General features: G+C 50.2%; 7 protein-coding genes across 7 annotated transcripts in view; 4 read left to right on the top strand and 3 right to left on the bottom strand.

Annotated features, from left to right (window-relative positions):
* Positions 1-8,904: 8,904 nt before the first annotated feature.
* On the top strand, positions 8,905-11,680 carry SODALDRAFT_20807 (hypothetical protein). Its single transcript, XM_028607254.1, has 2 exons — positions 8,905-9,153; positions 9,229-11,680. Exons 1-2 carry the CDS (start codon positions 8,987-8,989, stop codon positions 11,474-11,476), a joined length of 2,415 nt encoding a protein of 804 aa, XP_028470490.1. The 5' UTR covers positions 8,905-8,986; the 3' UTR covers positions 11,477-11,680.
* Positions 11,631-13,451, bottom strand: SODALDRAFT_341994 (mitochondrial dicarboxylate transporter; the record flags this gene model as incomplete). The annotated part of the gene is made up of 6 exons (XM_028613063.1): positions 13,198-13,451; positions 12,818-12,866; positions 12,352-12,715; positions 11,961-12,132; positions 11,790-11,878; positions 11,631-11,724 (listed from the first exon to the last, which is right to left on the bottom strand). Exons 1-6 carry the CDS (start codon positions 13,291-13,293, stop codon positions 11,631-11,633), a joined length of 864 nt encoding a protein of 287 aa, XP_028470489.1. The 5' UTR covers positions 13,294-13,451.
* An 811-nt stretch (positions 13,452-14,262) lies between these two features.
* Positions 14,263-15,271, top strand: SODALDRAFT_269635 (hypothetical protein; the record flags this gene model as incomplete). The annotated part of the gene is made up of 2 exons (XM_028607674.1): positions 14,263-14,421; positions 14,573-15,271. 2 exons carry the CDS (start codon positions 14,263-14,265, stop codon positions 15,269-15,271), a joined length of 858 nt encoding a protein of 285 aa, XP_028470488.1.
* Positions 15,056-17,564, bottom strand: SODALDRAFT_304128 (succinyl-CoA:3-ketoacid-coenzyme A transferase subunit B). Its single transcript, XM_028608971.1, has 4 exons — positions 17,007-17,564; positions 16,647-16,928; positions 16,364-16,550; positions 15,056-16,263 (listed from the first exon to the last, which is right to left on the bottom strand). The coding sequence occupies exons 1-4, from the start codon at positions 17,296-17,298 to the stop codon at positions 15,330-15,332; spliced, it is 1,695 nt and encodes a 564-aa protein (XP_028470487.1). The 5' UTR covers positions 17,299-17,564; the 3' UTR covers positions 15,056-15,329.
* Positions 17,565-18,175: 611 nt separating this feature from the next.
* SODALDRAFT_326835 (hypothetical protein) lies at positions 18,176-19,603 on the bottom strand. The gene is made up of 3 exons (XM_028610277.1): positions 19,255-19,603; positions 18,550-19,148; positions 18,176-18,475 (listed from the first exon to the last, which is right to left on the bottom strand). Exons 1-3 carry the CDS (start codon positions 19,378-19,380, stop codon positions 18,337-18,339), a joined length of 864 nt encoding a protein of 287 aa, XP_028470486.1. The 5' UTR covers positions 19,381-19,603; the 3' UTR covers positions 18,176-18,336.
* Positions 19,604-20,302: 699 nt separating this feature from the next.
* On the top strand, positions 20,303-21,546 carry SODALDRAFT_326834 (hypothetical protein; the record flags this gene model as incomplete). Its single annotated transcript, XM_028610276.1, has 1 exon — positions 20,303-21,546. A coding segment is annotated over exon 1 (734 nt), but the record flags the coding sequence as incomplete, so codon positions are not given.
* A 612-nt stretch (positions 21,547-22,158) lies between these two features.
* The window catches only part of SODALDRAFT_374965 (hypothetical protein), a gene marked incomplete at its 3' end in the record, with an annotated part of 3,659 nt that continues 2,086 nt past the window's right edge, over positions 22,159-23,731 (top strand). Inside the window, exons 1-3 of the mRNA XM_028614718.1 lie at positions 22,159-22,507; positions 22,596-22,798; positions 22,844-23,631. Of these exons, the coding sequence (XP_028470484.1) occupies positions 22,186-22,507; positions 22,596-22,798; positions 22,844-23,631 (1,313 nt within the window). The 5' untranslated portion in view covers positions 22,159-22,185. The remainder of the gene's footprint in view (positions 22,508-22,595; positions 22,799-22,843; positions 23,632-23,731) is intronic.

The raw sequence follows: 23,731 nt of genomic DNA, 5'->3' as shown, positions 1-23,731 counted from the left end.
TCGACCGATTCACGAAATACACTCTTTATATTCTATATATTAAAAACACTATAGTAGAAGAACTAGTAAGTATCTTTATCGACCGCCTAATTAGGGATTATAGCGCACCGAATAAAATTATCACGGACAGAGATAAGCTCTTTACTAGTAACTTCTGGAAAGTAGTTATAAGCTAGCTAGGAACGAAATATAAGTATTCGACAGCGTTTCACCCTATAATAGACGGATAAACCGAAATCATAAACCAAGTCCTAGAATAGTACCTACGATACTACGTAGGGTACGAATAAGATAATTAGGTGTAATACCTACTACTTATATAGTTTATATATAATAGCTTATTAAACGAGTTAATAAAGAAAACACTGTTCGAAGCAAATTACGGATACACACCGATAGTATTTAGAAAACCTTTAGAAGGACTAGACGCACTAAGAGTAATAAAAATAGTTAAAAGTATAAAAAAACTACACGAAGAACTACGAACCGACCTGGAGATAGTTAGAACACGAATAAGTAGGTACGTAAATTAATCGAGGATTAAGGGACTAACCCTTTTAAGGGGGGACCGCGTCTACCTTATCCGCAAAAACATCAGAATATAACGACTAAGCGATAAATTAGATTTCAAAAAATTAGGACTATTTAAAATCCTAGAGAAAAAGTCAGATACGAACTACATTCTATTACTACCTCCGATAATAAGGATATATAATAATTTCTATATTTCACTACTTAAACCAGCACCGAAAAACGTAAAAATAATATAAGACACGATCGTGGTCGATACTAACGACGTGTATAAAGCAGAACGAATCCTTGACTAGCGAGAGACGCTAGACGGCACCGAATAATTTATAAAATAGAAAAACTACGATCACGGCGATAATATATAGGAACTAAAAGATAACCTGATTAATTATAAGTAACTCTTAAAGCAGTACCGACAGAACACTATCAGGACCTAGAACCAGACGTCGCGGTCTGTATAAAATTAATATCCGAGAATTTACCTATATCCTGCGCTATTACCTAATTCTAATTAATTATATTAATAGCACCGATAGCTTATATAGTGGCTACCGCCTCTAACTCGGCCCGACAGGCTTTTTTTTCCTCCTTCTCCACCTTCTCGAGCTCCTTTATATCGGTAAGGTCCTTACGAACTATTTCCACCCCCTTCTTCCGTAGTAGGCGATGAGTTCGGCGAAGGCGGGATAAGCGGGCGAGCGCCTTATGGAGTATCTCCTTAGTCTATTCCTCCTCTTATTCGGGGCGCTTTAGCTCTTCGTTTATACGACCCGCTAGAAAGGTAAGGGGGTAAGTAAATAAAGGCTAAGCGGGAAGGCGAGGGCAGGAGCGTACTAGAAGATATTAGGATTCTAGCACTATTATAAGAATGACCTAAGCGGAAACACGCGTGATAGCGAGCGATATCGTCCAGAACAAAGCACGGTACGTTCTTAGAGGCATAACGGGTGCAGGGGACGACCTCGTAGCCTTAATTAGCGATAAGGGCAGAAACGGTCGATCGGTTTTCGGCGGAACGAGATTTAGGACGAGACGACTTCTAGACACGGTCGGATATAATAGTTAGTAATAAAAAAGAAGAAAAACCTAAGGAATACTAACTAGGGAAAAGCGACCTACTTATACGACCGCTAGGATAGCGCTTAAAAGGAGGGAGGTAATATTATAGCCGGCCGCCTAATATAGACTAACCCTATAGGTATACTAGTGTATATCCCACGGGACGGCCCTAGACGGGGGATAGCATAGGGTGACTTGGGGAGTCACGTGCTAAGTCACGTGTCACTAGGTACGGAGGTACTTAGTATACCGTCCAGGACGGACTAGGGTCGATTACTCCGACGAAATAACTAATAAGTGATCGGTCATAATAGAATTACCTGGGTATAACGACTACGTAAGGAATAGTTATTACGGGTAAGGAGGCATTATCACTATATAAACCAGAATATCCTAGGTCTTGCTTCTACTAGAGAATAAGATATCGATTAATCTAAGTCTTCACCTGGACTATTAGTCTACGCTCGACTCTACCTTATGAAGAAGACGCCTAGTCTTTACGACGCAACTACGACTAGACACTACGAACGACAGTTACTGCTCTTTAGTTAATATCCTCTTCTTATTTTAAACTAAAACCCCGACGCCAGTCCCCTATCGTCCGCTATACTATAGAGGACCGGAAGCCGTTATAACACCCGGCCTATTATAGGGCAGAAGCCTTAACCGTTAACGATAGACTAGCTATCGCTTAGATAGACTTTTAGTCTACTACTTATACTAAGCGACGCCGCTTCCGCTTATATACCCCTACCCCTATTTATACTCTTACGCCTATTTCTGCCCCTACCCCTGCTCCTACGCTTACTCCTAGTTATCCTATACGCCCTAGACTATTATCCCTATCCCCCTATTACCTCGACTCTATTATTTACTATAACTATAACGAAAAGGTGTACTACGCTACTATATACTCTAGCCCCCGTATTAAGAGGTCGTGCTCGAGTAATAACGCTAATAACCCGAATACCTAACTGGTATCCACGCCTTATACTATAGTCGGCTATATTATAGGCGAGGTACCCTAGGAATAGCACCCGCCTCGAGTAACCCCCTTTACTACTATTATACTGGTAAAGGCATACGTTTCCCTTTACCGAGGTAAGGAATAGGTATAGATATTACTCTCCTTAATAAAGGCACCGATATTAATATTTTAGATCGGGCCATTTTAGAACCTAACTAGGTTCCTAATAAGTCCCCGGTTCTAGTATCCTGGATCACGGAAGGATAAACGAAGACGACTCTTAGATCCACCTATAGGATTATTATCGTGACCGACTATTAGGGTCGAAAAAGAGTATAACGCGCTAAGTTCCACGTTATATAGCTTAACCCCTAGGGCGCCCGAATAATCTTAGGAAGACCGTGGCTTATAGTCGTTAACCCTATAGTTAATTAGCAGGATAGTACTTAAACCTACCCCTTAACCTACGCGGAACTTAGTATAGTTATATCTCCTAAAACCCTATATAAAGTAAAAAAAGAAGCTAAGTGTATCCTTACTCTAACCTATCTAGGGCCTATATAAGTCCCATGTATCGGCTATATCGGCCTAATAGAAAACCCTTTAATAGGCCGTGGAGATAAATTCTTAGGAGACGGGGCTCCCCTAACTTAGACGGAGACCCTGCTACCCTTTTATTACTGGAATAGTATTAAGATTTCGCTAACGTCTTTAATATCGAAAACGCCGACTGCCTACCAATATACAAGTAGTGGAATTACGCCATTAAGATCGAGGAAGGGAAGAAGCCGCTATATAGTCTTATTTACCCTCTCGCCGTGTAGGAATTAGAAGTGCTATATTAGTACATATAGAATACCGTTATAAAGGGATAGATTAGACCGTCTACTAGCCTATCCGGCGCCCCTATCCTATTTATTCCTAAGAAGGGTAGTAAGCTACGCCTTTATATTAAGTATAGGGGACTGAATAAGGTGACTATTAAGGACTGTACCCTATTACTCCTTATCTACGAAATCTTAGATTATTTATCTTTAGCGTAGTACTACACTAAGAAGCGACTCTATACTACTAAGTCTTTTATGGATATCTTCCGCTGTTTTCTAATAGGCGTTAATAACTTCCTTAGTATAACGCCGAGTAGTAATAGCTTCCTCGGTAGCTAACCAGTTACTCTCCTACGCTAATTAACCCAGAGCCTCTCTAAGTATAACCTAGTATCGAACTACTATAGCCTAGTATTATATAGGATTAGTAAAAGCACCACACAGGATTAGTAAAGGGTTATAGTTAAAGAGGGTATAATACTTACACGACGATTCTTATTTAGGCTACCTTTCTTAATAGCGATAACTGAAACCTTTTATAGCTACTTAGTAGCGTTCTTATCGGTAATAGAGAGTAATAGCAGAAGCTTATTAATCTCTTATAACGATCTTTTAGATAACGTTCCACGGCGGTATTATAGAAAGAAAGCCGAAGATTCTCTAATAACCAGGTTATTTATACTAGTAGTATACTATAATAAGCCTATCTTTACGTAGGCTATTACCGATTATGAGAGGGAGTTCTATAACGAATTAGGTAGCGCTAATAGCGTTGTTTCGGTAGCAGAGTTCCTAACTTAAAATCCTAATAAGGTAACGCTATTTAACGCGGTAAAAATCGATAGAAAAAGGGTGTTTTTAAAGAGGTATAGGTTTGTAAAAGAAAGGAATACTACGTGTGGAAGTAGTAATAGTAGTAATAGTAGTGATAGTGGTAATAGTATTAAGGGTAGGCGTAGGGCTAGGGTAGATCTAGATTCTAACTAAGTCTTATTTTCTATGGATTTAATTAGCCAAATATATTTACTACCTACCCGAAAAGGACTAGTTCGGGGTAAAGCACTATCTTATCTACACTTTCCGCTATTATAATCTATATAGTACTTAAAATATTAACATCTTAATCCTTTTTACTTTAAATAAAATAATAACCCTATATAACTACTACTAACATTCTATTATCTTAGATATCTAGTATCGTATCTTTAATCGGCTCTTATTACCGATATTACGATTAGCACGCTTTACGGCTAGCTATAATAGCCGCTTCTCCTCTTTAAATATATTATTAGCGGTGGTTAAATAATTACGTATAGCTTTAACGAAGTTCTAGATCCTAATTACCGCGTATACGATTTTTACCTGCTTTTAGAAGCTATACTTAGGTGCCTTCCTACTAAGGATATAAAAAGACCTCTTTAATATACTAAAAACGTGTTTAATAGTATTATAGTGGCCGGCATGGAGGCGGTTAAACCGCTCCTTTAAGGGTAACCGCCTCTATTTAATTTTAGAGAAATCTTAAAAGTGGTACCTCTCGCCGTCGAATAGGGTAATAATACCTCCAATATCGCTACCGAACCTATTATCTATGAGGTAGAACCTCCTGTTAGGTATGTGAAAAGACTCTTTAGCAAAAGCCTCTCGAAGTAAGGAAGAGTCGTTTATACTACCCTTAGCTCCTACTAGTATATAGGTAAATAAGAGGTTAGAATCGACTACGGCAAGGATATTTTAGATAAATTACCCTTTACGGTTATAGAACCGCCCTTATTCTTTAGGGGGGATCTACGCCGCGATATATATACTATCGATTACTCCGATATAGCGGTTAAACTAATTATTCTGTTAAGATAGTTCAATATGTCGCGAGATATATCTTTATAGTGGGGTTTTAACATATTTAATATAGCGCTAATATATTATATCTAGGAGCTTATCGAAGATCCGAGATCCTGTATTTAAGGATATCTTAAAGCGGTAGTATATATTATGGAGGGATACACCGTGACCGATAATATAAAGAAAGAATATAACCTTTTACGTTTTTATATAGTAATAGGTCTCTCTAACTATACTATCTAATATAATCTATTCTATTAGGCGATAAAATTTATTCTGACTTAATCTAAATAGGTCCCGAAATACTATATTAGAACCGATAAATAACCTTCTTATAATACCTAACGTTATAGCCGGATTATTCTTATGCTAATACCAAGAGGTATTTTTACGCCCTTAGAGGCGTCGAGTGACTTTAGGCCGTTATAAGATTAATATCAGGACTATAAGATTGAGTTTAGTGGTAGTACGGTTATCGTGGTGGGTAGTAATAGCCTCGCTTACGGCGGCGCGGCTAATAGTGGATCCTATCTTTTATTAACGATTTTCTAAAAGCTATTAAAGGTTAAGAGCTTTAATAGCCACTCCTATATAAAAAGTGACTGTTTTTTAGAAAAACATTAATAAGAGGATCCCTGTCTAGCGTCGTACTTCGATAACAGGGGTATAATAGAGGAGACTATAAAAAATGCAGTTAAGCTGAAAATATTATATAAAAGGGGGTCCTTATGTATTTGGTGGGTCCGACTTATGCATTTTTTAGACATTTTAATAAAATTTCAAAAGTTGTTGAAATTGTCGAACGGGGCCTAACATAAGGCCTAAGGTCTAAGGTACCTTAGAAAGAGCAGGATGCAGTTCTAGCGAGAGCCAGATTGAACTTGACCTCTGGTCTTCCGGAAAATAAGTGAGCAGTTTCACCTCGCCAGTCTTTCCAGTACTCGTGTAAGGTACCTAGGTAAGTCTTCCATCGAGTGCGTTTTACCTTGCGACGTATGCATTCTACCAAGGATACCTAAGGTAGTCCTATCATGCATAGGTCAGTAGTCGTATTCCGTACTCCATACTAATTGTGTATGACTACCTAAGGTACCTATGCACAGCCTGGTCAAGCCCTAGGTACAACACTGTGACGGTACAAAGCTCGCACCACGGAAGACTTTGTACTGCGCGAAGTACCTTATGTACTCTATTCAAGCGGATCCACCCAAACCGCTCGATCCTGGGCCTCTGGGCTGGCCGGAAGGTTCCAAGGTACCGGGCTCAGACCAGACCCCTGCACGCCCTTCCTCTCACCGGGTAGAGACCCAGGAGCTTCCGATATGAAGATGGACAGTGTCTTCTCTTTAGCGTCGACTGGACCTAACCTTGGAGCATCTTATTCCGAGATTCGAAGCACGAATATCCGTTAGCTCCCTATGGTAGAGCTCAATATCGGGAACAGGACAATAAGCCGGCCAGCAGAAGATTACTCGGTAGCAACAGAATCAATCAGCAGGAGAATAAAGAGCGTCAGCTTCCGATTATATAACGGTAATCTAGGTACAACTCCTGTAAACGGAAAATCCACGACCGCATCAATGGAAACAAACGGCGGAAAGTTTAGCGCGATGTCCCCATCCATAACCGTCACGAGTCCCCACATGCGGACGGTACATATATTACTGGCTATCATAAAATTAAGACGACGACCAGGGGAGGTGGGCTGAGGCCTGGTCCTGGTTTGGTCCGCGTGCTTCGGGAGGATATATACGGTGCATGGATCGGTACAACGGCATTATGCCGGGTGTCATACGAAGTACGAGGTAACTACCGAGTAGGCATCTAACTTGGTTGCACGGCGTACGGATACCTTACGTTGTAGGTGTTGTGCCCGTACAACGTACAAATACCCCTATCCAGCAGATGCGTTCCTTAACTCCGTCTGGGAACCCTTTGGCCTTCATTCTTCTTCCATGCATGGAAGAAATGGCGAGCACTATCCTCGCGTGTACTCCTACGAAGCACTTACTTCGTACGTGGTACAACATGCTCTATACCTTTAGTAGAAGATACCAAAAGCAGATGGACCTTGCGAGGGCTTATAAAATTGTAACCCTGCTGATGCCCTGTCGAGTAAAATGCACCCCTAGACCCACCCTCGCTCATTTCGCTTCGGAGAACAAAGCATCCGCAAAATGCGTGATAGCGAACTCACACCCCACCCCCTACATCCATACACAGTCTCTGCTCGTGCTCGTCCAGCTTCCCAACGAGACGGCACCAGCTGCCGGGGCCATTCTTGGAACTGACGTCGAAAATCTTTATCCCTTACATCGCCCCGGTTATGATCAGCAAGATCCATCGAGATGGCAGCGTTAGCTGTTCTATGCACTTCTATAATTTTTCTTCTTTTTCTTTTCCAACTGCCAATGCTGCCGGCAAAGAGGCTGAATGTATATATGAACTGCGGGGCCGGACGATACATGCGGCGCGTACTTGTGCATGTCTGATCTTCCTTCGAGTGCATCTTGATTTTTTTTTTCCAACCTGACAGTTTGTAGGTAATTACCGAGTACTTGTGATTGTATGGCTTGGCTTCGGATCTTACCGTTATACCACGGCCAATGGTTCTTATTGCTTGCCTGACTTGCACGTGTAGGACGCCATTTTACTTTGTGCAGAAGTACAAACCGTCATTGCTGAACAGAATGCCATCTCTGTACGAATAGATAGACAAAGAACGCGTCGCCAATGTTTCCTTCAAGATAGGAAACGCGTGCGATCCGCGATCCACGATTATGGAGGCGGGGTAAATCAAACGCCACCAATTAGCATAATCTACCTATCTCAGCATGTCTGGCTTCAAGTCATGGCAAGAAGTGGAAGTCGTAACGTTCGTTTCCTTGCACGCCCGCCTACCCCCGACCTTATATGAAATACACACCTTGCCCTCCGTCAGATGGCTGAGCTACACCTTTATCATGTTCAGAGTGTACGATTCTCGAGGGCTCAAGTTGGCTTTCGCGTCACCTTCCGACCGCACCCGATTTTGCTTCCGGATGGAGTTAGACCGGAACGCCGTCCATAGTTATCGACAACCCGGTGTTCAATAATGCTGGCGGGAGGCGAGGGGCCTTGATCCATTCCCTTACCTGAGAACTCTTCCAGGTAACAGCACATAACCAGTAAGTTGCAACGCTATAAATATGGTGGGTAGAAGTGTGATGATGCGAGGCACGTAATTACAAAGGACGCCGGTCCCCAATGAATACGTTAGGTATGGTAATCAAAGTCGAGCCTGAGGTTGCGATGGAGTCACCGGCTGTTCACCGAGATTGGGGTTTCCCCGCACTGTACGGTGAGCCGACAGCGGGGCACACGATTGACCGATATCATAGATACTCCACCTTTGACACTATGACCACCTGCTTTCCGCTTCCGCTCCCGCTTGCGCTTCTGCTTCGTTTCTTCCAACCTCCCCTCCTACTCATCATGCATCCCTAGCTCTCCTCCTGCCCGCCATCTCATCAGATTCTCGGTGTGTACACTGTAGGCGCCATGTCGTCTTGACTCCGAGTTCAATGCCCCACTCATCCAAGGATTTGAGGCTCTAATAGCACGCTTTTGCCATTCTCGGTCACCATCTCACCACTACAGCGTCAGCCTTCTCATCATAGGCCACTTTATCAAACTCTCCATCAGCCTGTCTCACCTCCTCGTCTCCTCGTCTCCTCGTCTTCTCACCTGATCATCTTTCATATCATCCGGCCTCTCACTCATGGAAGAAACCCACCGTCCCAAGCAGGCTGCCTGCCTCGTCTGCCGCAAGAGCAAGATCAAATGCGAGTGGTCCGACGACAAGAATAAGTGCAAGAGGTGCATTCAGCTTGAGTCAGAATGCATCCGGCCGATATTTCATGCGGGGAGACAAAAAGGCATTAAAAAGTGAGGCCGTCCCGTACCCGGAGCCGCGGGTTTAGCTTACTTTAGTGCTTTCAAGGCAGCTAACTTGGAGACCAGCAAACGGAAAGGCCTGGACAAGGCCCTCTTTCAGATCGAGCAGGCTATCAAACGAGCCAAGTCGGGAGATCAGTGTGCCGAGGACAACAGGGTTATCCTTGACCTGAAGCATCTACTGGGAGATGCCAGAGACTCTCAGTCCGCTGGTCCATCCAATAGACATAGCAGGTCAAGGCAGCCGTCATCTACCGGAGCTGCATATGACCCTGCCTCAACAGACGAAGAAGACGAGGAAGAGACGGACGGCTCCCCCGACAACCTTCCTTATATCACCCATCGACGCGAAGGCAGTCTCACTGTGGATGACGCCGAGAATCCTCTGCAGCTTCTTGCCCGGGCCTCCAACCTGCAGTTATCACCGACTCTGGCTGCCAGCGGCAATTCTCCTGGACATGTGCAGTCAGCCCGCTCCAGCCGCAAAAAGCAGACCTCGGACCACGGAGACGACAACTCGGAGATCCAATCCTTTTTCACCGGCGTGCGGGTGAACCTGGACGTCGGCGAAGATACTGATCCCATTGACATAGGCTTGGTCACAGAAGCGGAGGCAGAGGAGTTGTTCGGTTACTTCCACAAACACCTCGCCCATACGCGATGGGGTCTCGATCCAAAGCTCTACACGGTGCAATTTACCCGCTCACGCTCCGCCTTCCTCTTCACGTCCATTATGGCAGCCTCGGCTCTCTTCCGGCCGCAGGATGCCGCCGTTTCCAAGAGGCTATCGGCACACGCAAAGAGTCTGGCCCACAGGGTGGTGATTCGACGGCATAAGTCTGTGGAAATAGTGCTTGCTTTCATGGTGAACATTCCGTGGATGTTCCCCGGCCTGCACAGCACCGACGACGAGACGCCCTGGTATGTCTCCATGGCGACCACCATCGCCATAGACCTCTCCGTCCATAAGCTCCTAGTCCCGGCCGACAAGCTGAGCTCGGCCGCAGCCGTTGCCCGTGGGGACTGCGTGGATCCGCGGACGGCCATGGCCATCGACGGCTTCAGCAACCTTGATCCGGCGTCGGAGCTGGGGCGGAGGCTGTTGCGGCGGAGGGAACGGTGCTGGATCGCCCTGTTCGTGCTGGAGCGCGGCATGTCTCTGGCCCGCGGGCGCAGTTTCACCGTCCCGATCACGCGGTCCCTGCGGGACTGCGACCAGTGGCACCGGTCCGACGTAGCCGACTCGCAGGACGGCCACCTCGTGTCTATAGCCGTGCTGCGGCGGGACCTGGATAGCGTTTTCGCCACGGTCCGCGCCATGTGCGACGGGTCGCAGAACAACTTTTCCGACAGCACGCTCATCACGCAGTCGATCCAAGGCACCATCGAGAGGTTCTTCGACCAGTGGCACACCGACTGGGGCGTGTCCATCGGCTCCGGGCCGGAAAGGCAGCTGCCCCCTTATGTCGACATTCTCGTCACCCACACGAGGCTGTCCATCTACAGCGGCGTCATCAACCACCCGACGGCCCCGATCCAGGTGAGGCAGTTCTTCCGGACGGCGGGCATGTCGTCGGCTCTCACCGTCCTGCGCGTCGCCGTGCAGGGAGAACCCGTGCTGCAGTCCATGCCCAATAACACGGCCATCATGATCACGTTCGCGGCCTGCTTCGCGCTGACCATCAGCGCCTACGCCAGCGGGAGCTCCAATTTGGCCCCGAGCGTCAGGACGCTGATCGAAGAAGCGGCGGGCGTGCTCGAGCGCGTGGGCAACACTACGCCCCACAGGAACGGGATCTCTTCGCTCTACGGGAGATACCTACGGGTTATTGTGAAGAAAGCGGCGGCCACGGCGGCAGCGGAAGGATACCCCATGGCGGCGCCGCGCCCTGCGTCCATGGCTCTCGATTCGATTGAGGGAACCGCCAGAAACGGCAGTAATAACAACAATACCAACAACAAGAACAAGAACAACAACAACAACAACAACAATAATAATAATAATAATAATAATAATAATAATAATAATAATGAGAATAATAACAGCAATCACGGCGCCTTCGGCTACACAGCGGGGGTAACACCGAGTCTCCATCATGTCGGAGCCGATTACGTTGACCAGCCAGTCCAGCCCCAACCAACAATCTGGCCGCAGCAGACATTATCTTTCTCGACCATGTCAGACGAGCAGATTATCGAGATCCTCAACCAGCCTCACAACGCTTTTGACCCTGCAGGCGCGAGCCTGTCGTGGGAGGACATGAACAATTTCGAGGGCCTGAGCTGGCCCAACATGCCTGGGTTCAATTTCTGATCACGAACATGACCATGCGTGGCGGGGATACACAAAAAAAGGATTCATGTTTGATTCTTGTACATCCAAATCAACAAGCTATTTTGCAGCCCTTTCTCGCGAATGCCAGACCAGATGGGGAGCAATGTCGTTGAGGGAACAGAAGCAGAGGCTCCTAGACTTTGATGGTCTCCTTTGGCACGACCAAACTCAACTGGGTCAGTGTACGGAGTTGTTCCATAAAGACAAAGGTCAAAACCGTGTGCGGTCTGTTTTACTTCTTCGTCAGCATACATTTTGGAAAGAACAGAACAGGGTGTGGTCGTGGTCTCACGTCAATCTGAGCCAGGCAGGCGTCCAACCCTTCATGAGGAACCGGGGACCTTCCTCCCTGAGGCTTGTTCGGATGATTTGGATGATCGACTGCGATGTGTTCCCGGCCGAGCCGTATGTCAGACACTTTTGAAAAGGCACATCAGTCGGGGAAAAACCAGACAGAACTCACGCTCCGACTGCCGAGAGCTGCCGATGCGCTTTGGATCCTACTCTTCAGCACGTCGGCCGGGGCGCATATGGTGGTGGCAACCGTCCCAGCGACGAGGGAGGAGAGAAAGTGTGTCCGCACATCGTCTTTTAGACCTGCTCCGGAGATGAGGTACTGCTTTGCCGCCGAGTATCTGCGGTTCGTTTTTCTTTGTTAGCTCATTCTGGGTCTTTCTCTTGTCGAAGGGTCGGGGGGATCGGAGGGCGAAGAAGACTCACGGGGCGATCTGGCCGACATCTACGCAAGGTCAGATTCCTCGTTCTCGTCAATGGGTTCAAGAAAAAAAAGAAACAAAAAAGAAAGAAAAGAAAAGACAACAGGAGGAACAGCAAGGCGGAAGGGGAAATGATACTTACTCATCAGAAGGCTCCGCACAATGTTGGCCGACAACCCCCTCGCAAAAGCAGACACCCCCTCGTCCCTCCCGACGCGGTACAGGCCGATGAGAGCATTTGGGTAGGCGAACCTCTCGGCTGCCGGTTTCGCCCCGTCGGCACACATCCTTACGAGGACGACCTCGGTTGGGTTCCCCACGAGACCGGCGAAGCCGCCAGCGACACCGGCGCAGGTAATGGTCCATGCCGCGGAAAGCTTGTCCTGGCCTGTGTGCTGTCTCGCCTTCTGGGCGACGATGTTGTAGAGACCGAAGCGGGCGGTGGAGTATGTCGATTGTCGGAGGATGGAAGCAGAGAGGCCGGACCATAACGAATGGATTCCTAGGGCACAGGGAGACGATCAGCAGGGTATTCGGGGAATACGGGGGATGGGGATTACAGTGGGATACTGATACTGGGGGAGGTGCGGGTAGCGGGACGGACCGTCTCGGGCTGCGAAGCGGTACATGGCCCTGAACATGGAGTCTCTGGACTTGAGGACTTGCATTCGACTTGTTCGTGTGGTTGTGGTTTGTGAGCTATCGAGGTGGACATGGAATGAGGGGGTTGTTCGCGTTCCCGAGATGGGGACGTACTACTTCGTTTGGTCTATCGGGTGCGCTGGGGTGTACGGTCAGGACGGACGCTCTTGAAAGCAACAGTGCAGAGCCTCGGAAAAAAAGAAGAGAGAAAAAAAAAAAGGGGGGGGGGGTGGATGTAAGTTCTTACTCAAGCACACCGATATGGAGGCAGCGGCGCCTCTAACGAAGCCTCGAGTCCATGGTCAGCGATTCCAGACTAGGGGAAATCGAGAGTGCCAAGACTCTAGAAAAGCCAAATCGAGCAGAAGAGATGAAGGAAACCCCAGAGGCAACGTACCCGAGCCAGAAGGGCTCCTTGGACTTAGTTTTGGAGGACATGGTCACCTGGATTTCGTAGGGCCAACGGGGTGACTGGGAAATGGGAAAAAGATGCAGAAGACAGGAAGGAAGAAAGGCAGACAAGGCGCAGAGGACAGAAATGCTATCGACAGTCGGGTCGCCGTGAGAGGACGCGGGTAAAAGATACAATTACGAGCTTCGCCTTCACATCCACGAGAGATATTATGCAATAAGTCTATGGAAACATGAAAGAGACAGAGGCGGAATGCAAATCTGTTAAACGTGTAACGGGAAGGGTCCTCGACTCCTTGGGTACTGGAGCTAGTACTAGGAGCCACTGAGCCACGTAGGCAAAGCTGAGCCTTTTTTGGTCAGGGTCACCCTCAATGGCTTCACAGACTAATTCTCGGATGGTAAAGCAACGGCCGATAGGTATATTGGGTAGGAATCTTTAAGAAATCGGGCTCAGGACATAGCGATAGTCGAGGAGTCCAGAAGAGGTTGCGCGGGTCGGGAACCAGAATTGAGCGCCGGGCTCGTCCTGTCCCCCACAGTGCCCCTGGTGCTGCACATTGCCCCGCACCCCAAGGTCTCAGGACCCCTCAGTGTCAGCCACCCACAGTTTAACCCCGCAGAGGGGGTTTTTGGAGATCGTTCAGGGGTGTGGTGGGTACTTATGTACTTATGTACTTATGTGCCCCAATAGCATCATATGAAGGTACTTAGGTACCTACCTGAGCTTGACAGCTCCGTCGGAGAACAGTTTTGATGTCCGACGGCCCTCGGATGTTCTCGGGCGCAACTCTTCCGCGATCCGATGACCGGTCTCATCGCTTTTGTTGGCGCGTGCGCATCTTGAACCTTTCGAAGGACGACGCAACAAAACTCCCAGGATCGCCAATGGACGATGACAAGCAATGCGGCAAGAAGCGGAAAAAGAGACCAACACAGAGCGACGACGAAATAATTTCCCCCGACGGTATCGCAAAGACGTCTACAATCACGACCATGTCGAAACTGTCTCCCAGCCTCAAGGCCCTCATCAATGCGCCGTTTACGCGACCAGATCCCACACCTGCACCCGCGCGCATTCGTGACCTGTTCCAGACCATCGCTCGCGATGCCGCGAAACATAATGTTGGCTTTAAGCCATGGGTGGCTTTGTCTGTACGTTTCCTTTGTCCTTGTATTTTTTTCTGCTTTTTTTATTTTTTATTTTTTATTTTTTATTTTTTATTTTTTATTTTTTATTTTTTATTTTTTATTTTTTATTTTTTATTTTTTATTTTTTATTTTCTTTTTGTTAACATCATCGCAGAGTGCTGCCACCTTCACCCTCAACTCCCCCGAATCCCTCACCATCCTCCACGACGTCGCCTCCTCTTCCCCCTCACCCCGCCCATTATCGCCCGTCCAAACCGCCGAACTGATTCGCGAAGTCGGCCTCAAATGCATCTCCTTCAACGGCATCCCGCGCTCCATCAACTGCCTCAACGCCTTCCACGCCTCGCTCCCCAAAGAAATCACCTCGCAGCTCGAGACCGCCCCCTCGCGCGCCCCCACGCCGGACCTCCTCCCCTACGTGACCCGCCGCGGCCGCGCCCTCTGGGACAGCGTGTACCGCCCTTACGAGGGGAAACTGATCGCCAAGCTGGCCACCTCGCACCCGGACCTGCCCGTGCATATCCTCCACAGTCACTACGCCGCCTTGCTCTCCGACCCGGATGCCGCGGATCGCGGTGGGTTGGCATCTACGGGCCGTATCCTGACCAGTTTGATAGCTGTTGCTTGTCTTCGTGCGCAGACTGGGGTCGGGCCGCAGGTGTTGAGCCACGTGTTTGGGTTGCGGAAGGCGATGGAGGATGGTTCGTGCCAGGAGCCGGGCCAGGAGGTCGTTGAGGGGGCGGAATGGTTGGCGGGCGATGAGGGGAGCGAGTGGATGCTGAGGACGGTGGATTCTATTTCGGAGATTCTGGGGGGTGGGAACTTTGCAAGGGTCCCGGCGTCCAAGTTGTGAGGCCTGCCTATGCATACCTCTCCATGTTCTACTATTCTAAATCATCTTCAACAACTCCCTATTCCATCGTCTTCAAATCGTTGGCCGCTACAAAGTCGGCATCCGTCTTGGCCCTGACGTCCTTCTCCTCGACACCCGGCGCAATCTCCGTCAAAGTCAACGTGCCAGCCCTCCGGTCGACCTGGAAGACGCACAAATCGGTAATAATCGTGCTGACAACCCTCGCACCCGTCAAGGGCAGGCTACACCTCCCCACAATCTTGGGGCTGCCATCCCTCGCCACATGTTCCGTCGCCACCACGATCTTGGTCTTGTCCGGGTTGCTCACCAGGTCCATGGCGCCGCCCATGCCCTTCATCACCTTGCCGGGAATCATGTAGTTGGCCAGGTCGCCCGCCGCACTGACCTGCAGCGCCCCGAGGACCGACACGTCGACGTGCCCGCCGCGGATCATGCCGAACGACTCGGCCGAGTCGAACGTCGCTGCGCCGGGCACCAGCGTCACCGTCTCCTTCCCCGCGTTGACGATGTCCGGGTCCGCCTCGGCTTCGGTGGCCGGGTAGGCGCCCATCCCCAGGATGCCGTTTTCGGACTGCAGCCACACTTTCCGGTCGGCGGGGAGGAAGGACGGGGCGAGGGTCGGGAGGCCTACGCCCAGGTTGACGTAGTAGCCTTGTTTTAACTCCTGGGCGGTTCGGCGCGCGATGCGGTCTCGTTTTGTCTGGGCGTCGTTGGCGGCGGTGACGGGTGAGGACGATGAGGTTGTTGCGGAAGAAGAAGGCGAAGAGGAAGGCGAAGAAGGGTCTGAGGAACGGAGTTTGAGAATGTCTATTTTCTTCGGTTCCGTGGCGGGGACGATGCGGTCGACGAAAATGCCGGGGAGGTCGACGTCGTTGGGGTCGATGGACCCTATTGGCACAATGTTCTCGGCTTCGACGATGGTCAGTTGGGCAGCCTTGGCCATGATGGGGCCGAAGGCTTTTGTGGTGTATCTTTGCTCGAATTTGCCAGTCAGTCCTTGGTTGTTCAGGGTGAGATCAAAAAAAAAAAAAAGGGGGGGGGAGGCCCGGGAGGGGAGAGGCTGCCACACACCGAAACACACAGTTCCCCGCCTCATCGACCTTCCAGGCCCGTAGGATGGCCACATCACCTGGAAGCGCCTTCTCCATGAGATATGTCTTGCCATTAAACTCCCTCGACTCGCGAGGGGTCCCGCGCTCGAGGACTTTGCCGGAAGCGTCGAGCCGGACAGGGATATCGCCGGTCTGTAAAAGCGAGTCTGGGACACCCGTTGTCAACATCAACCATCCCATCCTTGAGTAAAGTTCGCCTCCCTGTGCACTTTCCGACTAAGAACAAGGGCCATTGGACATACGCGCTCCAGTCGGGGTAAAAAAGGCAGGGATGCCAGCGCCGGCGGCCCGGATCCGCTCCGCCAGAGTCCCCTGCGGACAAAGCTCAACACCGATGTCGCCGGTGAGGTACTTCTTTTCGAGGACCTTGTTGTTTCCCAGGAACGACAGCACGAGGCGCTTCAACTGGCCCGACTTGACGAGCACGGCAAGACCGCCGACGTCTTCTTTGCCTGCGTTGTTTGACACGGCGGTGAGAGAATGGAGAGAGTCGCCGCGACGCGCAAGAGCTGTGATAAGGGTTTCTGCAGGGAAGAGGGAAAGAAAATAACATTAACCCCTTAGATCAAGGTGAGAAAGATTGGGGGGGCGGCAAAACGTACCAGCGACACCACAAAGACCGAAGCCTGAGCTTAGGATGGTTGAGCGGCTCTTGATGTCCGCTACGGCGGCGTCTGCCGACTTGAACAGCTTTGATTTACCTCTGTGTTCTGTCGCTGCCGGGGCTGACCATCGTGTCTTGCTCGTGGTGAGTGTTCGGAGGGTAGTAGTAGGACCGTCTCTCCTCGCGAAGATCCTCGGGGGAAGCTGGCATGCGGCTGGTCGCAGGGCATTGGACGCCCGAAGGCTGATGAGCAGGCGGTGAGCGAGGGAGGACTGAGATGCCCTCATCATGTCGAAGTGTCGGAGAGAAAGAGAGAAGACGAGAAGGAGCGGAGAGAATGATATGGCCACTTCATTCAGTCTCAAAGATAAGGATGGCTTCCTTTTCCTCCTGGTTGCTCGAACTTCGCAGGGTACTCGGCCAAGGCGGGGGGTTTTATCGAGGCAAAACCGACATCCGGGACAACATGGCGGCGTTCGCCGTTCGTAAGTGCTGCCGATCTGAAGAAAGGAAAATTATTTAGATCCCGCTTTGGAATTCCGGTGTCAAATGGTGAATAATGTCGGGGAAAGGAAGGAAATCGAGGGGCTAGAGTTAGACTAGACGATCGAGAAGGGGACCTTGGAGGGGCATCGGATTCCGGAACCGTGACATCGGGCGGCAAAAGTAGACTCCGGACAGGGTGGGGCCGAATAATAGCACCGGTCCCGCTCGGCCCCTCGGAGTAACAAAAAATATTGGCGTAAATTCACATGGTGAAGAATGGTACGGAGCAGCAATACAGATTAAATCTTATTATTTAGAGTCCAAAGTCTTGAACATTGAGATTATTGCTGGTCTCTTTCTTTTCGCACTCCTCAAGCTATTCGCATCGGGTCTCCGATCCTGCTACCCAATGCGGCCCACCTTTCTGGATCAGCCCTCGGCTTTTAAGGACACATGCAGAACATGACCTCCAGAACAGTTGGCCAAGCCAAGCTGTGCGGCTGTGCCATCTTCTAATCTTCCCTGCATGCCGAGACTTGGCCCTTCCAACCCCCCGGAACGAAGACGCTGCAGGCGCCAGCTGTGTCTGTCGGGACTCGGGCCATTGCAGCAGATTATTGGCGGGCCCTAAAATCTCCCAGGGGGCTTTCGCGACTTGAGAGTCGACTTATTAACAGAAAACGTGCATGTGCTGCTCATTCTTCCTCCATCGCGAGATTTCCAATCTATACCAGTTGCGAGCAAACGAACCAAAAAGACCACATGTGCATCCAAGCCAATCCAGCCGACCAAACCAGACACCCTCGTGCTCCTACCTAGGTCCTTATCCTGATTCCTCCCCCTTAATCCGAGTCCGACGAACTGCTAGAGCTCGAAGACGAGCCACCGCCCCACCCACCTTTATGCTTATTCTTCTTCTTCATCTTCTTGAGCATTTTTTCCTCCTTGCTCTTCTTCTTCTTCATTTTCTTGCCGTGCTTACTGTTCAAATCGTTAGTGATAACGTTCAATGTTTCCACCACAAAAATCGGGGCAAAGAAAAGGCTGGGACTTACTCAAACTTGTTCCCCAGCATATTCGCCCCATTCGCTCCCACGGCCGCCCCCGCCACAGCGCCCAGCGCGCCCCCTCCCACCTTATGTCCAGCCCAACCACCCACGCCGCCGCCCGCCAGCGTCGCGCCGAGCCCGCGATCATCCTGACCCGGTGCGCCCGGGCCATATCCGTAGCCTTGGCCTTGGCCATGCGGGCCCGGGGCATGCTGTCCCGGGGCATGCTGTCCCGGGGCATGCTGTCCCGGATTTTGTGGCGGGTGTCCCGGGCCTCCCGGCCCGCCTGGGTATCCCCCGTATTGCTGGGGCGGCGGCCCGGGAGGGTAGGGAGATGGTGACTGGTACCCTGGCGCATAACCATGGGGTGGTTGGGGGGAAGCAGCGTGTTGGCCTTGTTGCGGCGGGTACATGTAGGGTGAGTTGGAATTCCCACCGTAGGGTGAGGCATGGGAATTTCCGCAATGCTGCTGCTGTTGCTGGTGGTGCTGCTGAGCGGGGTGCGGCGACGGGGGAGCGCCGTAACTCTGATGCGGTCCTGGGCTGGGCGACATGTAGGAAGACGTCGGGTAAGGCGGAGTCTGTTGTTGGTTCGGCTGGTTCGGCTGGAGAGGGCACGGGACAAAAATGCAATCGCGTTAGTGGTCGCGCAGATGAACACATGCATGAACCCATCGATCGAAGCGCATCGCGATCGCGAAAACTACTTACCTGCGGAGGGTATCCTCCATAACCGGAGGGAGGTCCCTGGGAGGGATACTGGCCTTGTTGGCCCCAACCGGCACCTTGACCAGATTTGGGATGGCCGCCGCCGCCGTAGTAATCGTGCGACGACATTTATGATTCACATGTGCAGTTTTTGGTTCCGATGTAGTGGCGTTGAATAGGGGAAGATGTCGCAAGCGGCAAGCCTGCAGCCCGATGGGACTCGGGAGGTGCAGTGACGATGTTTGCGATCAAGCTGGGTGGGGTGAGATGCTGATGGGAAAGGTGAAGAGTCTGGGGTTAGAACTTAGGTCTCCGAGTCGCACGATTCCTTCATCAGCCGGACAGATCGCCGTTCATAACTGGCCCCTGGGATCCTAACGAATGCCTGGCCCTCGTTCCGCTTGTGCCAACGGCGCACTACGGAGGACTAGGAGCACCAACTTTTGCACTGCCCCAGAAGTTCGAACCGCTGGATATCACCTTCATGGTCCAATGTCCAATCACGTCACTTGGCACTGCCACTCTAAATTAATTGCCGTTGCTGGTGCTTGGATGCCGTGCTCTCTCGAAGGAGTGCGCCCCTGAATGCTAATCGAACTTCAAGTTGATATAAGCTCCGTCTGGAACTTATTCCCCGCGATATATTATGCGATCGAATAAACATAGGCTTGCTTCCTATATCTTTCTTCCGAGTCGTTTATAGTCTTTTTTTCTTTTTCTTCCCCTTTTTCCTATTGCTAGTTTTGACAAACAAACCAGGGAGAAACAAAGGCTTATCTATCCTTTCATGATACAGAAGCGTCTGGTAGTTTCTGTCTCCAGGCCCCATTCTCGTATGCTATTCCGTGACATTGTCGCTGAGAAAAAGGAGTCTTTGCTGAACCAGGGAATCAGTTTTGATCTCTTTCTTCTCCCTTTCACCTTTCACCTTTCACCTTTCACCTTTCACCTAAACAAGATCATTGTCAAGATGAGGGATTCTCGTATAAATACTGTCGGTCTCATGGGCCGGATGTGCTGCTGCATTCACCAGAACCGCAGGAACCATTATCAACAATATCAACACCCTCAGAGAACCACGCAAGCAAACGAAACAGCAAAATGTCCATCATTTCCTGGGCCCTCGACTTCCTCGACAGGATGGAAGCCACAGAGTCCGAACTCTCAGCAAGCTGGAAGTTCTGCCTCACCAAGCTTGGACAGCTCGTCATCTTCGGCCATATGCGAGACGACGTGGCCATTTTGTTCCAGGACCACTGCTGGGATCTCTTCGCATTCGACCCCCAAAAGAAACTCATGATTCCCAAAACAGAGCGTTCGGCAACCGAACTCGAGCAGACCTTCAAGACCGCCCTGGATAGGCTGTCCGAGGCCGACAAGTCCCGCTGGGGCAACAAAAAACCCAAGCATGACGCCGACAACCTCTCCCCCGTGCTAGGTGCGCCCATCCCCTTCTCTATGCCTTCTGACCTCGTCTCTCTGCTGGGACTCGTCACCAGCGGGGCCCACCTAAACGTCTTCCACGGCCAGGGCGGCAGGATGAAGATCTGGCTGATGAGGCGCGGGCCCAGCATGTCCTCCTATCCCAACACCTACGACCAACTCGTGGTCGGGGGGACGGAGCCCTCCAAGGACGCGGACGGAGGTGCCACCATCCGTCGGGAGGCGTCCGAGGAGATCGAGAACTGGGAGGCCAAGCTCCCCCGCTGGCGGGAGACCATGGTAACCCCTGCTTCTACGTTGCAGTATCACTTCGTGAACCCTTCGAAGGTGCAGCCCCTCCCGAAGCCGCACATGCGAGGTATGTACGAACCCGGTATCCGGTACGTCTTTGACTAGGAGGTAAGTGACCCCCGCGAAGTGTTCAGGGCTGGTGAGTCGCGCATGATTGTCGCAGGTCCGTTTTCGGTAGCCGAGGTCGAGGCCTTTTTGAAAGGTAGCCTGTTTAAGCCCAACTGTGCTCTTGTCGTGATCGACTTGTTGATGCGGAAAGGAGTCATTTCGCCCAAAGCTCGGGGATATGACAATCTCAAGAAGAGGATGGCGCGAAAGTTGCCCTTTGACACTACTTATCACAGTCTCTGAGTTGACAACATTGAAATCACAAGAATATCCGCGAGAAGGGTGGGGGCGCGGAAAGGGGGAACTAGGTAAGTACTCGCAGACTGTCTATGTTCTTCATTCTTCTGTGTATAAAGAAGTCTGTTCTTGAATCACCTTGAGTAGGTAGGTCAGCATCTCTCCATACATTTGCTTCTATCAACTTGCTCGAGTTCTTTCGAATCATCCGATAACTACGTTGTTCCTATGTATGAGCCATTGACTAAATAAACTTAACTTCAACTTTGTTCCACTACCTTCTCATCACTGACACTTGTACTGGTTCGTCTCACATATGATCGCAATTGTGAACGAAGTAATAGTCCCTGTAAGTCAAAACTCACTTCTAGTTGACCCTTGACCCCATCATCAACTTCTGTTTTAACCTGGCAATCTGTACTCCTTCTCACACCATATTACTAGAATGCAGGTTGTTACGCAAATCGCTGCCTTCGTATTGGTATAAGTCGGGTTTCTTGGAGTTTATTCCTCTCTCTTCTTAGCCTTATTCACTTTGCTTCCTTCTACCCTGTCCGGGCGTTCTTCCCAGTTCGATTTCTCTACACTTGACACCTTTCGAGTAAACCTATTACGCTTCGTTGTTCTGTCGTTCGACCTCTTTGCCCTTCTTCAGACTTCTACAATCTACGTCGACTGTCTTAACGAATCTTTTTTGTCTAGGATGCTTGAATATTATCCAACACTTCTCGTCTTCCCTCTTCAATCATCAAGATCTCTTCCAAACAACCCGGCCGTCCTTCGGTTATAACTCTACCCATCTCCTTATTTTCCACCCTCTCCCCAATACATCGTTCTTTTTGGTATCGTTCAGTCATGGGCCCATCGATCTCGGCCTCCATCGAGAAAAAGCCGACTCTCAAGAGAAAGGTTCCCGCCAAAAGCAATGTTCGTGTCAAGAGAGAATCGAAAACACCAAAGTCAAGCAAGACGCCTCCCGCCGCCCCCGTTGCACATACATGGGAAAACTGTGACGGTTTAGAAGACTTCCAACGGCTTGCTCTGAAAGAAAAGGCTGTCCAGAATGCCATTGGTTTTCTCAATGATCTGGCTTCCAAGATTCGCCTAGCTGTCGAGCAAAATCCCGACGTTACGGACTCAAGCCTCAAAGAGCTCCAGAAGTGGGCCGAGGACAAAGGTATATACACCCTTCTCACGAAAGAGATCGCAGCTGCAGAATCTTAGATCTGTACACGGGGATGCTCCCTGGACTAACACAGTAACAGAAACTGCCATTCAGAAGCATCGCGAATTCCAAATCCTTGTCGGGGTAGCCGGCTCCACGGGAGCCGGAAAGACTTCCCTCCTCAACGCTCTCCTCGGAGCTTCCGAGTTCCTCCCCTCTAGCTGTGAGCAAGCCGCGACTGCTGTCGTTTGCCAGATTTTGTGGAATCATGATGAGACCCCTGGCCGCGAGTACCGCGCCGAGGTCGACTTCCACAGCTACGACTAAATGCTCCAACAAGTCAGCGAGTTCCTTCAGGCCGTCGAAGATCGTCGAGACATTGATGAGCAGGAATACGAAGACGAAGATCTGAGAACCCAGGATGCCGCAGAGGCTCAGAAGACCATCGACGGTCTCATTGGCAAGATCAACACCATTTGGGATCTCGACCCCGAGGATCTCAAGCAGATGACTCCAGAGAAGCTCCTCGATTCCGATGCTGCAGTGCTGAATCTCCTCGGGACCACGCTGCACCTCCACCGCTCCGACGCCGATGAACTTTCGCGTATGGTCAGGCCTTACCTGGACTCCACGGCCCACAGGCACGGCGGAGAGGGAGAACGGGCATTCGCCGCATGGCCTCTCGTCAAACATGTCCGCCAGTACCTTCGCGTCGATATTCTCAAGAGCGGCATCAGCTTGGTCGATCTCCCCGGCCTGGGCGACATGAACGAGAGCCGCGCCGCCGTGGCCCGGGAATTCTACGAAAGTCTGGCCGTGACCATGATCGTGGCGCCCATCATTCGGGCCGCGGATGAGAAGACGGCCATCAGTCTTCTGGGAAACTACCAAGAGCTCCAGTTGCAGATGGACGGACGCTTCAACAAGAAGGGCTTTGCTTTCGTGGTCTCCAAGACGGACGACATCAATGTCGACGGATACCTGAAGCGCTCTCAGAATGTCGCGGACTCTGAGGTGGTACAAGACTACGACGTGTCCAAGAAGTTGGATGAAGAACTCAGGCAGCTCGACGCCGAAGTGAAGGCAAGGCAGAAGGAGTTTCGCAAGCTCAATCGGCATCTCAAAGGCGTAACAAAGTCTGTTAACCAAAAGGCTAAAAAAGCCCAGAACGCCTCGAAGAGTAAGAGACCGACCTTATCCCTATTCTTTACACTTTTCTACAGGCCCTCCCCCCCC

Source organism: Sodiomyces alkalinus (genome assembly GCF_003711515.1).
Source record: "Sodiomyces alkalinus F11 unplaced genomic scaffold SODALscaffold_1, whole genome shotgun sequence".
NCBI classification, from domain to species: Eukaryota; Fungi; Ascomycota; class Sordariomycetes; order Glomerellales; family Plectosphaerellaceae; genus Sodiomyces; species Sodiomyces alkalinus.
The sequence above is the reverse complement of the archived record's forward strand: the minus strand, read 5'-3'. Positions and strand labels throughout refer to the sequence as shown.

Coding starts and splice junctions, on each gene's coding strand:
- SODALDRAFT_304128 (XM_028608971.1), bottom strand. CDS start 17,298: ATGATGAGGGCATCTCAGTCCTCCCTCGCTCACCGCCTGCTCATCAGC. Junction 16,551..16,646: donor TTTTACCCCGACTGGAGCGC/GTATGTCCAATG, acceptor CGGGTGTCCCAG/ACTCGCTTTTACAGACCGGC. Junction 16,264..16,363: donor GCGGGGAACTGTGTGTTTCG/GTGTGTGGCAGC, acceptor ATTCGAGCAAAG/ATACACCACAAAAGCCTTCG.
- SODALDRAFT_326835 (XM_028610277.1), bottom strand. CDS start 19,380: ATGTCGTCGCACGATTACTACGGCGGCGGCGGCCATCCCAAATCTGGT. Junction 19,149..19,254: donor ATGGAGGATACCCTCCGCAG/GTAAGTAGTTTT, acceptor TGCCCTCTCCAG/CCGAACCAGCCGAACCAACA. Junction 18,476..18,549: donor ATGCTGGGGAACAAGTTTGA/GTAAGTCCCAGC, acceptor CGATTTGAACAG/TAAGCACGGCAAGAAAATGA.
- SODALDRAFT_20807 (XM_028607254.1), top strand. CDS start 8,987: ATGGAAGAAACCCACCGTCCCAAGCAGGCTGCCTGCCTCGTCTGCCGC. Junction 9,154..9,228: donor AGACAAAAAGGCATTAAAAA/GTGAGGCCGTCC, acceptor CTTGGAGACCAG/CAAACGGAAAGGCCTGGACA.